At 54.0% G+C, this 16,435-nt stretch overlaps 1 protein-coding gene across 1 annotated transcript in view; it reads left to right on the plus strand.

Moving 5' to 3' along the window:
* Positions 1-16,435, plus strand: part of ZFHX3 (zinc finger homeobox 3) — a 73,373-nt gene that overhangs the window by 15,629 nt on the left and 41,309 nt on the right. Inside the window, 1 exon segment of the mRNA XM_087729020.1 lies at positions 13,405-16,055. Coding sequence (XP_087585146.1) covers positions 13,451-16,055 — 2,605 coding nt within the window. The 5' untranslated portion in view covers positions 13,405-13,450.

Below are 16,435 nucleotides of genomic sequence, written 5' to 3' on the forward strand. Positions count from 1 at the left end.
GGCTCCCGGTTTCAGCCAAGGCATGGAGTCCTCCAGAGTCGCCTGCTTCCTTTCAGGCTCACAAAAGGCCAGTGGGGTCCCTCGGGGGTCAGCAAGGCTTCCGTCCAGGGGTCCTCGGGCGAGGGTCCTGGTCTGCTTGCTTGGGAGCTCCCTGGTTTGGGGCCGAGATCGTGTAGAGTTTGTCTTCCGCGGGGAAGCGCTGAGGGGCCGAGATTACGGGCGATGCTGGTATTGATAAGCTGTATTGAGTCTGAGCGAGGCTCACCCGTGTGGGGGAAACCTCCGCTGAACCGCCTGCTTATTGAGAAGCCAATAGCAATTTCCTGACTGACACTTGACGCCGACTGGCCAGGCCCTGCGCGGCTGCGGTGCTGCCTCCCAGCCCCAGCGCCTGGACTCCGGGAGGCAAGCTGGGACTTCCCTTCCTGGGCTGCGGGGTGCAGTCTTCCCCCAGGGGCTGCCACATCTCTAGGACTGTTTTTCTGGGCAGTCTGGGATGTGGACTAGCCCCCTCCCCCCCTACACCTGTTGCAGTTTCCCTCCGTGTTAGAAGGACGGGCATTGACCGATCTTGGAAAATTGGAAATTTCCAATTCCCAAGAGGGTATTTTCAAGGTTTTCTTTCCTGTGCTGGCATCCCCGTCTGAAAGGAAGGGTTTCCAAGGGGGGCATCCGGAGAGCCAGTGCAGCCGGGGGAAGCGGGAAGGCCCCCTCCTCTTCCTAGGAAGCCGTTCTCCCTTTTGAGTTTGAGAAGAACATTCAGCCGCCATGATGAGGGCTGCAGGTGGCTGGAGTCCTCTGCAGAGGAGAGCCCCCGGGCAGCTGGAGTCCTGGCAAGGCAGCGTCTTTCCCCCACGGAGTGGCTCCTCTTGGGGGCGACCTGTCATTGCTGCCACTCACCCAAGCAGGCAGGGCTGCCCTTTTTCCCCTTCACTAAGGATTGGCGCCGTGAAATCTGGAGAAGCCGAAGAGTTCGGGCGGGACAGAGTGGAGGGCCCAGGCGGCCATTGGAGGAAGGACGGGGCCCCGGAGGCTTTGCCGCTTCTCTCCCGCCAGACCTGGCGAGGGGCTGCTAGAGAATCCACGAGAGGCGTGAAGGGGGGAGGGTTGCATTTAAGACCCCAGCTCTTCTTAGGTCTGGGGGGTGGGGGGGCATCTTGCTCTGCAAGCCAAGGGGTGGGGGGCGGAGCTGCCCTTGCACGGCTGCGGAGGGCTAAAGAGACGGCTGCCCCTTTCAAGGCTGTAGGTGAGAGGGCTTTTTGTGGGCATCCAGCCCAGTCCGGTGCAAGAGCCGAAAGCTGCGTTGGGGCTGCTGCTCTGGAGCGCTGCCGGCTGCACGAACCAGGCTCCTCCCGCTGGACTGTGAGGCTGCGTGATCAGCTCTTCCTGATGCTCCTCCGGGGCGAGAGGCAGGGACTTCTCCCCGTCTTCTCTCCCCGTCCTGCTCAGGGCACCTGGGCTGGCCTCGGCCTCCAGAAGGCATGGCTCACCCTGGCACTGGCACCGGCCTTGCTTTGAGCATAAAGTCCATGCCGGGAATGGGCTTCCTCCTTGCCGTGTCTCCTCCTGATGCCAGGCCATGAAAAATACACTGTTCTGGGTTTCTTTCTTAGAATGGCAAGGAGAGGCTTCAGATAATTCCTTCTTTCGCAAGTTGTAGGCGGTGCTGGCTCCAAAAATCAAATTGGAACCTATGGAGGGAGGGGGGGGGAGTTCCTTCTAGGAATAAATCTTGGCTTCCCACGTTTAGTTCTCAGGGAGTCAGTCTGTGGCTGACTGCCATGTTTCTTTCGGTGGGAGATTAAGCCCTCGTGGCCGAGATGGAGCGCTTGTGTGGTCAGCTGCCGCTGTATCGGGCCACAAAGTATCTTCAGCAGCCCCATTGTTCTGCCCTGGCCGGCGCCCTTGTGGTGCAAGTGGGCACGGTTAGCTTTCATTTTTGGGGGTGGTTCTCTTGTCTTCGGGCTGCCACTGGCTGCTCTGGCGGCGCTATGAAGGAGGGGGTGGCTCTGAATGCCTCCAGAGTTTCCGTTTTGTCAACTTCCTTTAATTAAGCGATTAGAAAGTGCTAGCGCCTTGCAGAAATGTTGCTGAGTCTGTCCTTTTGAATGCCAGTAGATGCCTCGGTGTGTGCGCAGGGTCCCCGGCAGACCCGAGCGGAGAACGTTTGCTCTCTTGGCCTGGCTCTGTTAGAAGCCGCAATTACTGCTGCGGTGCTAATTGCTCTGCCCAGCATTAGATCACTTTACACGGAAAGTTTGAAGATTGCCAGCAAAGGTCAGGCCAGGGCCCTGCCCAGCCCTCCTCCTGCTGAAAGGATGCCAGCCAAGCAGGGCTCACAGAGGCTGCACCCAGCCGCAGGGGGTTGAGCAGCCCCTGGTGTACCCCCCCCCTCTTTGGGCTCCTCCAGCAGTGAGCGATGTCGGAACCAGAAGTGGGGCACCTCCTTTCCCTTCCTCCCGTCCCTTTGCTGCCTCTCTCTCCTCTTGCTCCTCTCAAGTCGCAGGCGTCCAGGATGGGCCGATCGGCCGGCGGCAGAAGGTTTGGGGCCTGGCCAAGAGCTGAGGTAGGAGAGAGTAGGAGAGGGGCAGTGCAGTTGTGTGCAGGAACCTGGAGAGTTCTCCCGGTGGAAAGCTGGGTCTCCCTTCTGTTCAGGTGGGTTTGGACAGCTGCAGGCAGTTCCTATTCAGCAGCTGCCTTGTTGTGCATTGACTATTTGCAACTTTCTGACGATCTTCACTTTTACGGCCTTTGCAGGTCTGTAAAGTGGGGGAACTGAGACCATAAGCACTGCTTGCTTAACAGCCAAGTGGTGGTCAGTAAACAAGGATTACTCCATAAGCATCTATGGAGCCAGATCTGTTGCTGTTCATCGTCTCCAATGTTGAAGGGGAGCCGTCGAGCCCAAGCCCTGCCCCGTCTCTAGGTGGAGAACCGAGCCGGAGGGGCTCCAGGCTCCTTCGCTCCCTGCGTGAGAATTCGGTGGCCATTCAACAAGCATGGGCCGTACCAGTCCAGTTGCCTCCCCCAGACTGGACTGCCCCACCCCCGGTTTGAAATGCTAGAACAATGTTTCTCAGCCTTAGGCCTTTTAAGATGTGTAGACTTCAACACCCAGAATTCCTCAGCCAGACTTGCTGTTTAAGGAATTCTGGGAGTTGAAGTCTATATATCTAAAAGGAGCCAAGGTGGAGAAACACTATGCTAGAAGATGGCACAGGAGATGACCAGCTGTCCTTTATCTCAAGAAGCCGGAGAGTGGTGGACTCAAGGAGGGTCTGGCCAGCGGGGACTCTTAGCAATAGCAATAGCAGACTTATATACCGCTTCATAGGGCTTTCAGCCCTCTCTAAGCGGTTTACAGAGTCAGCATATCGCCCCCACAGTCTGGGTCCTCATTTCACCCACCTCGGAAGGATGGAAGGTTGAGTCAACCTTGAGCCGGTGAGATTTGAACCGCTGAACTGTAGATAGCAGTCAGCTGAAGTGGCCTGCAGTACTGCACCCTAACCACTGCACCACCTCTTGGTCTGCCTGGGCTCTGCTCGGAGGATGGTGCTCAGGGACGTTTTGGCTGCTGTGCTGAGGCGCCTCCCCTGTCGTCACGGGCCTCCCAAGGGGCCAAGAAGCCAGCCCAATGCACCAGTCCTTGTTCCTAGTGGCCGTCAATTGGGTTCTTGACCTGGAGGAAGCTTCTAGAGCCATGGCTGGAGAGGAAAGGGACACTGGATGCAAGCGTGTCCCAAGTGCCATTTCACTCCTGCGGTGCACCTGACCCGTTCACCCGGAGGGAGAGGTGGCGGTGCTCCGCCAGAGCCTTCCTTCCGAGGCCGTCCCAGGAGGACGGGAGGCGCAGGCAAGGCTTCCGTTGCCTCTTTGAACCTGCCAGGGGGAATCAGTGTTCACGCAGAGGCTTCTGTGACATTTGTTCAAGGTACAGATGTATTTATAGATCTAATCACGATGTCGGATTCTGGTCTTACTTCTGGATGCGTAATTTCCCCAGCAGGATGTGGTTGCTGAGATCAAGGAGACGGTTTAAGCCACGAGAGATCCCTCTCTCAAACAGGAAACCAGGGCAGCCCTTGGCAGGGAACCCTTGGGGGCTGCTTGGAGGACCTTTGAAGCAGGCAAGGCAGCCGCAGCATCTGAACTGGAATGAATGCTTGGACTAAAGCGGGGATGGCGGTGGTGGTGGCGGCTTCCCAGAGGCCTCACCAGGGCTGGATCTGGCGGGTCCCAGTCAGGAAGGGAAGAGCCAGCCCAGGGGCTGCCCAGAGGGCCCTCCAGCCACGGAATGAGGTTTCTGGGGCGGGGGGGAAAAAGCCGCTGCAGGACTGAGATGAAGAGGCTGCTTTGATGGCTCTTCTCCCCCATGGACCCCTTGGGACGTAACCCGGGCTGCAGGCAGGATCCTTAACCACAGCCAGCAGATGGGCGTCCGACAAGTGGCGCAGTGTCCCTTGCCACCCGGGGAGACTTTGGCTTCCTCCGGCCCCCTCTTCGTGCTGGCCGAGCCCTCCGATCCCCCATAGCAGTCGGGTGCGTTGGCCTTCTTTCGGGCTTCAGCTAAAGAGCTGGAGGCTGGTGCCAGGGGAGCAGCCAAAGGGGCTGGGAGACGGGGGCAGAACAGGCTGTCCCACCAGCCATGGTAATCTGGTGCCAGTCCCTAGCGATCTCTGCCTGGAGCTTTATGTATCCTTCTAATTACCCTTCTGCCAGCCCCTGCCAACGCCTGTTCCCAGCCCCTCCCTCAGAGCGGAGGCCTTGGGGCCCAGTGGAGAAAGGCTGGGCAAAGTTGCCTATCTAGAGCCTGGCGCTCTGGAGCCATGGTGGGAGGAGGGCTCCTGGCCACCTCTGCTCTCAGGCCAGATTGCCTCCTTGCAAGGGGTGCTCTTTCAGGAGATTTGCAATTATCCGTATAAACAGTTTTATCATCTGCTTGGCAATCAATAATGCAGCTTATGCTGCTTTAATATCTTGGTCCTATTGATTGCCTTAACAGCCATGCCACTGTGGTCAGCTTCTGTTAACCCTGAGCTTCCTTCGCTGGCAGCCGGAAGAAGGGCTGAGTGAGTGCGTGTGCACAGCTGGGGCCAGAGGGCCACAGGAAGACCAGGGGAGCCCGAGGGGAGCCAAACGGGGCCTGAAAGCGGCGCTTGGGGATTCCCGACAGCAACCACAGCGGGGGAAGGTTGGAGACTGAGCCTCCAGCATCATTCAGCATCTTTGAGAGAGGAAAAAGGGCAATGACAAATCGTAGTAGTTATAGTGAAGAATTATTGTTTGTTGTGTTTGTGGTTATTATTTATTAATTATTTCAATCTTCAATTCACGGTCTGGGACTGGTAACCATTCAAGTCCAAGCCAAGGACCGAAGCGTTATTAAGGTAGCATCTGAGTATAGAGGCAGTTCTGATTGGGGTGGGTTTTCTTTTTCTTTTTCTTTTTCAAAGTCAGGATATATTCAGGTTTAAAAAGTTCAAAATTTCCATGTACTTAGGCAGCCATCATTGTCTCTTTTATTCATTAAACATGAAACTCGGTCAACTGAATATTTAAAAATGCATCGCAAATACCATTTACTGGTATTAATGGTTGATATGGGTTGCTGCCAGCGTCCTAGGTATCAACCAAGCACCCTTTTAAAATATATGATGTTCCCAGGAGCCCAGTTTCTGGCAGTTCTGCTGGTGTTATTGCAGGAAGCTGCAATTTCTTGATGATTTAAAATTCTTGGACATGGTACCAAGTGCCCCAATGACAATGGGCATCACTGTTGCATGTTTCACCCATAGCCGGATAGTTTCGATGGCCAGGTCGCAATATTTGTGATTTTTTCCTGTTTCTTCAACTCTGGCGTCTCCTGGTACAGCGATATCAATAAACTCTACGCTTTGGCCCTCGACAACCGGGATATCTGGCATATTGTGTTCCAAATGACGATCCGTCTGTATTCGAAAATCTCACAAGATCTTCACCGTCCCATTTTCGGTGACTTCTTCCACTTTGTGCTCCCATGACTTTTCAGATACAAGAATGTTTTATTTTTTACATAATGACCAGTGGACTAATTTAGCCACTCGATTGTGTCTAGCTTTGTAATCAGTTTGTGTGATTTTGCTGCACTCACATCTTAAGTGTGAAACAGTTTCAACTTTGTCGTTGCAAAGTCGGCAGTTTGGATTGTCAGTGGATTTTTGTATCTTTGCTTTCATGGCCTTGGCCTGCAGTGCTGGTTCTTGAGCAGCCGGGATTAAAGCTTCCGTTCCTTTCTTGAGGGCTCCTCTCTGAAGCCCTCCCCGTGCCAGGCTGCCATCACATTTTCCTTCAACGTTTCTCAAGTGCTGAGAAATTATTGCTGATTATTATTACTGTTTTTATTGTTGTTGCCTTTATTAATAATAATATTAATAATCTCAGCACTTGATAAATTAATAAATAGTAATTAATTAAATAATATTAATTTTTATTGTTATTATTATCATCATTCATTTAATATGAAACTCAGTCAACGGAACATTCAAAAATGTGCCACAAATACCATTGACTGGTGTTAATGGTTGATACGGGTTGCTGCCAGCATCCTAGGGATCAACCAAGGACCTTCTTAAAATCTACAATGTTCCGAGTAGCGCAATCTTTTGCAGTTCTGCTGGTGTTATTGCAGGAAGCTGCAATTTCTTGATGTATTATTAATTATAATACAGTATTAATAATGATGATGGTGATGATGATGATATTCAGACTGGATCTGGCTTTTTTGTCTGCCTGTCGAATCCTAGGATGGGCAGATGTGAATGTTACAGATATCACCCCCAAGATATACATTATTATTATCATTATCTTTATTATCGTCATTATCATGACCACTATTGCAGTGCTAGTAGGATGAACATTAAGAAATACTTACGTTGTTCTGGAAGGTGCTGAAATTGCTGGTCATTTTTCAAAAGTTTTCAGCTCCAAAAGGGCATCTGTTTCATAGAAGGCAAGCGGGCATCTTATGGAAGAGACTTTTTGATGGATTGATGGATTGATGGGCTTTTGAGCCGGCTTCATAGTCTTGTGGTTGAGGTGTTTCATCTGTGGATGGTTCTGCAGAGCCGGACCGTTTTAACATTGTTATACTTTTATCATTTTTACCTTGTGAACTGCACAGAATCGTTGGCAGTTGGGCAGTGCACAAATTGAATAAAGTGAATAAATCAGATTGTTTAAACAATTACAGATGAAAGAGATGTATAAAATGAAGAAGAGCCCATTCAGCCCATGGAGTCTTTGTCTCCCAGTTGTGAAATCTGCCTGTTAATTACATGGGGGGGGCAGGGGGGGGCTCACGTCCCGTGTGCCGGTCTTGGATGGGAGAGAAGCAGGAGGAGGCCTGCTCCCTGCCTGCTTTGGGACTCCCTGGGACTTCTCTGCTCTGCCTGCCTCCTGCTCCCGCCGTCTGCCCACCGGACTTTCTGACGGGGCTCCCACGGCTCGGAGGCCTTGGATTCCCCGGCTGGGTTGATTCCGCCAGAAACCCTTGCCAGACATTCATTGATCTTTCTTTGCCGCCTTGCCTTTTTCTGGTAAAAGGGCTTCGCTTTGTCCAGGCTTTATGAGAAGGGGAGGGGTGGTTTTCCACCTGGGCCAAGTGTCGTTCAACTGGATATTTGCTCTTGCCCAGAGGGGCAGATTTCTTCTCCTGCTTTGACCCGGTTCTTGAGGCATCCTTGCTCCGTCCTAGCTTGATTGCCGCTGGGGAACCTTTTGTGCAGCTCACATCTGCTGGGCCTGGCTGGAGCTGGTTCTTCTGTGGAGGGTTCATCATCAGAACCCTGCACAGAGCACCACCACGAGTGATGGTGCCTAGTTGGGTAATGAAACACCTGCAAGCAAACAAATTCAAAGGGCACAAAGGAGGGATTCCTTTTATTCGCTTCCCTTAGAATAACAGACTAACAGTTGGGAGGGACCTTGGAGGTCTTCTAGTCCAGCCCCCTGCCTAATCAGGAAACCCTACACCATTTCAGACAAATGGATGTCCAACGTCTTCTTGAAAACTTCCAGTGTTGGAGCATTCACAACGTCTGGAGGCAAGTTGAATCTTCCTTCCCTTTGCTTCCCACTTCCGGTTGACTGAAATGGTTGCTTCTTATTGAAGAAAATGATATATGCAGCCTACCATAGTTTTGGAGTATAAGACGCACCAAGATTTTGAAGAGGCAATTAAAAAAAAGTTTTTGCACTCTCCCAAAAACGGCCCGGTTTCCGCAAAAACAGGCCCGGTTTTCCCCCCCACAAAGGGCATGAATAGCCTTTAGGAGGCTTGTAGAATGCTCCTGTCTGGGGGATGGGGCTCCCCAAAAATGAGCAAAAAAAAATTGTCAAAAAAAGGGCATGCGTAGCCTTTTAAGAGACATGCAGAGTGCTGCTGGGGGCGCAAAATTGAGCAAAAAAGGTCCGTTTTTCACTCATTTGTGCCCTCCTCAGCCCCCAGGAGCTCTCTGCAAACCACCTAAAGGCTATGCATGGTCATTTTGTTGAACGGGATGGGGTTTTGTGAGGCAGGCAAAAGAATAGTGTATTCAGTGTATGACGCACCCAGATTTTCAGCCTCTTTTTTGAGGGAAAAAGGTGCATCTTATACTCCGAAAAATACAGTAATCATGATTAGAATCCTAGAATTTGAATGAGCCACTTAGTCTTAGAACGGACATGTGAAACACCCGGCCCATGGGCTTAATCCGGCCCGTGATAAGCCCAGAGTTGTCCCACATGGCCGTCCCGGAGACAAGCACGTTCAGAAGTGGAACCAGAAGGAGAAGCTGAGTCTGAAGAAATCCGAATCGAATGGAACGATGACTTCCTGTGATTTCACGTTTTATTCATGGCACAGCCTAAAATTGTATCTCCCACTAGATCATATTTACCTCAGATGTGAGCCTATTGAATTGATCTCATGTATTTTTGCTAATTATCCCAAATTCCTGGCGATGGAAAACGGGCCACCTTGGGTTCTTGATTGGTGTCCCTGATCACGGGAATTTGCCACCACTTGCATCTTTTCTGGACTCTCCAGCTTTCCAAGTGATGCAATTCTGGTTTCTTTCATTCTCCAAGCAGCATGGATCCTCCTGGTTCCTTTCTAAACGGTGCTGGGAACCAGGGAGAATAGCTGCTACCTGGCAGACGGTTCCAGGTGGTGACAAACTGAGAGTGGGCCTGTTCTGTTTATTGGATTGGGGGAGGGGAGACACAAATGCATTAAGAGCCCAGGGACCCCGGTCGTCTGAGGCTCCCCACTTTCTCTGGACACACGAATATCTTATTGGATATTTATCTAGGCCGGTGGTAGCCGCAAGTGAACGAGGCATTTACATTTCTCTGGAAGATCTCTTGGCCTGTTTGCATTTTTATCAGTTCCGTATATGGCAGGTATCCCATTTATGGATGACTTCATGTGTGAGTAGAGGGAGCTCCATTCGTACGGCTTCCTAAGGAGCTTGCTCGTTCCGTCTTCTGGAACACAAGGAATTTCTTTAGTGCTGACTTTGAGGATCCGTCGATCTCCTTGACCAAAGAGAGAAGCATGTTGGTTTGGCAACTCTGGGAATCCTGGGGCAGGGAAGGATGGAGCTGCGTGTTCTCTTTGTTCCTTTTCTTCGGACGCCAGGATCAGGTGGTGGCCCACAGGGACCCCTGTGGCTGAGCCTTGGCTGTGGCTGGCATGATGGCAGCTAATCTTTTCCCTACCTGCCGGAGGTGGGCTTTGTGCTGGTTCAGGCTGATCAGCTTCACTTGGGCTGATTTCCTTCCTTTGACCATTCAGCTAGTCTGGATTGCAGAGCCTCCCAGCGTTATTGGCTTCCTTTTAAAGGGGGAGGTTGGTGCAGCAGCAGGATCCCTTTTGACAATGTTGAGTTGTGAGGTGTTCTTGGCTAAAGGAAGGTTTGGCTGAGCAACCAGGACCAGCAATGGGAGATCTAGTGGAAAGAAAGGTGGTCACCCTTCGCGAAGAAGAGATAATTGGCCGTCAATTGCAAAAGGGAGCTTCACTTAGAACAACTTCCATCCTGCCCCAAGGATGCCTTTAACGCTATTAACCCTGCCTGTCCCAGGTCCTTGGGAAGGATTTGATAGGCAGAGAAAAATGCCAAGTCTAGTCTAATAATCTGTACGATCAATCATATATACAAAACAATATTCTCGTAGATTTTCACGGGTGTAGGTATGCTGGCCTTGTGGAAATTCAGGTCTTTTCCCGTGTAAGGTTGAGATTGTCTTGGCAATGTTTCAGTGAACGTTATATGGAAATAGGAGCAAAAAACCAACTTCCCTTTCTGGACATCCTAATCTACAGAAAGCCCAACGGCTCCCTAGGACACACCATCTACCGGAAAAAAACACACACACCAACCGCTACTTAAACGCACAATCCCATCCCCACCCTGCACAGATGAACTCTGTAGCCAAGACCCTCATCTCCAGAACCAAACGCCTAGCCGACAAAGACCACCTGGAAACTGAATTACACACTCTCACAAACATATTAATCTCCAATGGCTTCCAAAGAAAAGCAATTACCAACCTAATCCAAATGGAGACTCCCCCCACCCCCCCAAAAAAAACCCGAGACACAGAACAGGACAATGGCGTCGCCCTCCTCCCTTACATCAAAGGCACCACAGATAAAAGCAGCAAAATTCTCCACAAACACAATATCAAGACAGCCTTCAACACTGATCAAGAAATAGCCAACATCTTAAGAAACCCCAAAGACAAGATCCAGCTAGAAAACCAAGTAGACTACGAAATACCATGCAAAATCTGCCCTGCAACATACATAGGACAAACGAACAGGAGAATAAATGCACGCATGGCAGAACACAAGAACACAAGAACACAGTAAGAAAAAAAGATAAAACTTCCTCCCTTTTCCAGCACCTTAAAGCTACAGGACATGAAATTAATTTTGAAGGAACCAAATTAATCTCCAAAACTGAACACTTCAACAAGAGAATAATTATGGAAGCTATCGAAATAGAGAAACACCCCCACAACATGAATAAACATGACGATGCCTCCCACCTGCCAGACATCTGGAAACCAGCCCTGGTAAACAAACGAGCCCCACCCACCACCCAGGCCGTTACAACACAAAACAACAACGGACCCACAGCCAGCACCAATCAGCATCAATCTGCCAATCATGATACAGCCACACAGCCAATCAATCCACTTACTGAAACAACGCTAGCACTCCACACACACCCGCCAAGATTTATAGAAAGACGGCAGCCCCAACCACGCTTTAAGCTGAAAACCCCAGCCTGAAAATGGCGAGTGAGACCTGGCCGAAACGTTGCCAAGAAAATCTCAATCTTACATGAGAAAAGACCCGAATACAACAAGACCAGCATACCTACACCTGTGAAAATCCACACACACACACACACACACACACACACACACACACACACACACACACACTGGTTTGGACCAAATTGATTTTGAAAATGTATGTATGTATTTATTAATCATATTTATATTTTCTTTAGTTTTGTACTTTGCATTTCTTTTTTTGCAATCTGCCTTGACTTTTGGAATAAACAGAAAGTCAGGGTATAAATTCAACATTAAAAGAGTGAATCCGCTCAGCCCGGGCGCTGCCCTCGATTCTCTCTTGGCTCCTGCTCTGCTGATGGCTGGAAGCGGCCCTTCAGCTCTCACCCAGAAGCCTCCCAGAGAACTGGGGCACCCCGAGCAGAAGGGCCTGGTTGCAGGAGCACCAGGGCAGTGGGGGTGGGGGTGCTGCCAAGCAGGGGCTGGGCAGAAGGCTGGGGGGTTCCCAGTCTCGGTGCTCTCTAACTGAGCATCATTGATTTTACGGGAAACATGTTTACAGACAGTGAGCCGATCGACCTGCCTCCTTGAGTAAGAGCTACCTTTCCTTAACGACTGCCGGGGGGGGGGGGGGGGAGTGTGGGATGCCCGGAACAACGCAAGGGATCTAGAGTCCAGTGCCGGGGCTTTTTTCCCAGAGGCTGGATCCCCTTGGCATAATCCTGGGTGCAGGCTGTGTGTGTGTGTGTGTGTGTGTGTGTGCTCGCATGCTGGCAGAGCGTGGCTCCTGCCGGTGACCGAAGGGCTTTGCCTGGCCCTGGCGGAGAAGGGGGGGTGGCCAGAGAGCCCCAATTAATTGGGAAGCCTTTGCCGGCTGGCCTGGCCTGCAGGGGAGATCGGCCTTCCTGTCGATAAACACGTCCCCAGTGCAGCATCAAAGCCGCAGCCCTTTATCAATTGTGGCCTCCCCTTCCCGCTTGTTCCTGTAACTTACCAAGCATTTATGACATTGATTTTGCAATCAGGCGGTTAACCCCCTCCCCTTCCCCCCCTCCACCCTGCCAGCCCCCTGGTCCAGCCTGTCAGTCAGGCCTCCGTGGCCTCGGCTGTGCCAGGAAGCAGCCTTGGCTCCTCGGCTGCACATCCCAAATTGGTCAGTCGCACCTAGATGAAAAGTGATACACACACAGAAGCTCTGTAAAGAAGTAGCCGAAATGTAAGTTAAAGGCCATGGAAGGAAAGAACCCTCAAACCCATTCAGTAGCTCTCAAAGTGGGAGGGTTCATTGTTGCCGCCACCCCCCCCCCTCCGTCTTTGCTTCCCACAGGGCCTCCACCCTCTGGGACAGCTTCCCTGCCCCCTTGGCCCTAGTGGGAAATGTAAGGCAAGATGGGGTCGTGGGTGGCCTTCCAACCTTTCTACTGCCGGTTCTGTGCGCGTGGCAGGGGAAGGATACTGCGGAATCTCCACTCCCTCCCCACTCGGGGGCCAGCCGGAGGCGGCCTTCCCCGGTTCTCCAGACTACTCCCAATTTCCGCTAGAACCTGCTGGATTTCACCCCTGCCTCCGCTGCTTCTTGCAGGCTCCTGGCTGTTGAGCTGAGAGCTGTCCCTGGCCGCCTCAGCCCTCCCGCTGGAGCTAAGGGAGGCGCTTAGGACCAGGGGCAGGACTGGTCCCGGGAGGCCTCCCCTGTCCTCCTGCAGAGCTCCCATCTGCTCCTCCTTGGATCTCTGCATGGCCGAAGGTGCCTGAGAATGGGCGCAAGAGGCATCGTGGGTCAGGGCCAGGGCGTGGGTTTCAGACCAAGCATTTAGACACCCACCCACCCTTGGTGTGGGAAGGAGGAAGCTGTTGCTGGGTGGGAGAATGACTGGATGGAGGTCCACCCATCATCCTTCTTGAGTCGGCCCTTGAGGGGCTCTGAGGGAGGGTGGGGGGCTTCTTGCAGGAAACACAGACTGTCTGTGAGTGGCTTTGGGGGGGGGGCGAGATGGGCTGGGGGCATGGCGTGGCCAGGAGCATGGAGTGACGTGCTTCTTTCTTTGTCTCCCCCCCCCTGCCCACTTTTAGGTCCCGGCCGTGCCAGGTGCGATGAACGCTGGCTGCAGGGCTGACGATGGAAGGCTGTGATTTGCCGGTCATCCTAGGCAAGGACCTCGGGGGCGCTGGGCCTCAGCACCAGCAGTGGCCTGAGTTTGGCAGCGCTCACCACCTCCCCACCGCACCCGATGACACAGAGTCCACCGCAGCAGCCCAGCTAGGCAATGAGCGGGCTTCCTTCTGCGAACGCTTGCCGGGAAGTGCAGCCGCCGCTGCCGCGTGCAGCCCCGAGCCCAGCAGCAAGGAGATCAGCTGTAACGACTTTGCGGCCTCGTTTGCCAGTTTACAGGCCTACATGGAGCCCCCCTGTGCCAGTGCCCATCCTCTGCTCCCCTCGCAAGAGGACTGCGGGAGCGACACTGGCGAGGAAGAGGAGGAGGAGGAGGAGGAGGAGAGCGATATCGAGAATCTGGCCGGAGAGATCGTCTACCAACCGGACGGCTCAGCATATATTGTAGAAAGCCTCAGTCAGCTGAGCCAAGGCGGTGGGGGGCTCCCGCCCCTGCTGGCGAACTCTGCTCTCGCCATCCCAGGAGCCAAGTCGGGGGACTCTGCTGCGGCCGGGCCCCAAGTCTACCCGCAGATCATCAACACTTTCCACATTGCCTCCTCCTTTGGGAAGTGGTTTGAAGGCCCAGACGAGGCCTTTCCCAGCACCTCCGCCCTGGTGGGGGTCAGCCCCGTCCTGCACAGCTTCCGCGTCTTTGACGTGCGCCACAGAAGCAACAGGGATTACCTGAACAGCGACGGTTCTGCCAAAAGTTCCTGCGTATCCAAAGATGTTCCCAACAATGTGGACATGTCCAAATTTGATAGCTTTGTCCTCTACGGGAAGAGGAAGCCCATCCTGATGTGCTTCTTGTGCAAGCTCTCCTTCGGCTTTGTCCGCTCCCTTGTGAGCCACGCAGTGCACGATCACCGGATGACTCTGAGCGAGGAGGAGCGGAGGATTCTTAGCAACAAGAACATCTCCGCCATCATCCAAGGGATCGGCAAAGACAAGGAGCCCCTCGTGAGCTTCCTGGAACCAAAAAACAAAAACTTTTCACACCCTTTAGTTTCCGCAACCGACCTCATAAGCCCCGGCCACAGTTTCTACGGCAAATTCAGTGGGATTCATATGGAAGGGGAGGGGGGCGCCCAGACTGGGGCTGCCAGCACAAGCGACCAGCCCCAGGCAGCAGACCTCTTAGCCCCAGGGGGCCTCTTAAACCTGGGGGGGCTGACAAGCTCAGCTCTGAAGACCCCAATTACCTCAGTTCCCCTGGATGCCCCCTCCTCCAGCCCTTCCGCCGCCTCCTCCGAAGGGAAGGGCCCCGGGGGCCCCGGCAGTGATGCGCAGGGCAGCTCCTTGGCGAAGGCGGAACTGCCCGGGGAGGATCAGGAGGATCAGGAGGAGGAGGAGGAGGAAGGCGCTGGCGGGGGTGGCCAAGGGCTGTTTCCACACAGGCTGGAGCAGGATCCGGAGGAGAAGCTTCCTGCCACCGCTGAGCCCGGGGGGTTGGTGGCCCACAGTGGCAGCCGCCTGAAGGATCTTGCTCTCTCAAACCAAAGCATAACCCCCTTAATGCCTCACGTGCTTCAGGGGGTGTCGAGGGGCCTGGCTCCTCCCGCGGCTCCTCCTCCCGCTCCTCCCTTCGTCTTTGATGGTGCAAACAGGAGGAGCTGCTTGAGCTTTAACCGGGAGGGCAGCCAGAGGGCAGCCGATGATACGGGGGAGGAAAGTGCCAACAGAGACGATGCCCCTGAACTCAGCGAGGGCCCGGAGGGGGAGGATGGGCTCTGCCTCCCCCACCACCAGCACGGAGGGCCCCTCTGTGATCTGGGGGGGGAGGGGTGCCCCCCGGGGGGAGGGGTGGAGTGCCCCAAGTGTGACACCGTGCTGGGGTCCTCGCGCTCCCTGGGGGGCCACATGACCATGATGCACTCGCGCAACTCCTGCAAGACCCTCAAGTGCCCCAAATGCAACTGGCACTACAAGTACCAGCAGACCCTGGAGGCCCACATGAAGGAGAAGCACCCGGAGCCGGGAGGGACCTGCGCCTTCTGCCAGTCGGGGCAGCTGCACCCTCGGCTCGCCCGGGGCGAGAGCTACACCTGCGGCTACAAGCCCTTCCGCTGCGAGGTCTGCAACTACTCCACCACCACCAAAGGCAACCTCAGCATCCACATGCAGTCGGACAAGCATCTCAACAACATGCAGACCCTGCAGAACGGCAGCGGGGAGCAAGGCTTCAGCCACGCTGCGGGGGCCGGGGCCGTGGCCACGGCAGCCGCCACCAGTGTTGGGGGCGGCTGTGGGGCCCCCTCCCCCACCAAGCCCAAGAGTAAGCCTTCCTGGCGATGCGAGGTGTGTGACTACGAGACCAACGTCGCCAGGAACCTCCGCATCCACATGACCAGCGAGAAGCACATGCACAACATGGTGCTGTTCCAGCAGAAGAGCAGCCAGGTGCCCCTCGGCCTGGACGGCCTCTCCGCCGAAGCTGAGCTCTACAATTACTACCTGGGCCAGAACCTGAATATGGACCACAGCCCGGCCTCCGAGGCGCAGTTCCTGACCGGCAGCCATTTCCAGGTGGAGCCCAGCCACACCTTGGCCTCTGTGGCCCCATCCCTAGGTGAGACGTCCAGGTGTTTCTCGGTGTAATGGGAGAGGAAGGGACTACCTTTCGCCCAGCCCTCCTAGCGGCACCTGCCCTCCTCAGTAGGAAGTGGCCCATGTGGGCACGGGGTGGTGACAAGACCCCTCTGCGCCTTCGTTCCCCTCCAGTCTTGGGTGGCGCTTGGAGGCTGCTGGGGCCAGGGGAGAAGGAGAGAGAGGGCTTCCTCTGCGTGCAGTCTCTTGCCGTAAGCCAAAGGGACACGACCCTTCTAAGGTTTGTGCCACTGGAGGCCCTGAGGAGAGGGCTGGGGGTCTTCTCCTAATTGCCACCTTCACCTGCCTTCCTTTCCTATTGCTCAGCACCCCCCCCCCGGGTCCCGGCCTTGGCCAGCCGAG

Source organism: Thamnophis sirtalis, unplaced genomic scaffold (genome assembly GCF_051295495.1).
Source record: "Thamnophis sirtalis isolate CommonGarterSnake01/CBP01778 unplaced genomic scaffold, rThaSir2_p1.2 scaffold_14, whole genome shotgun sequence".
Taxonomy (NCBI): domain Eukaryota; kingdom Metazoa; phylum Chordata; class Lepidosauria; order Squamata; family Natricidae; genus Thamnophis; species Thamnophis sirtalis.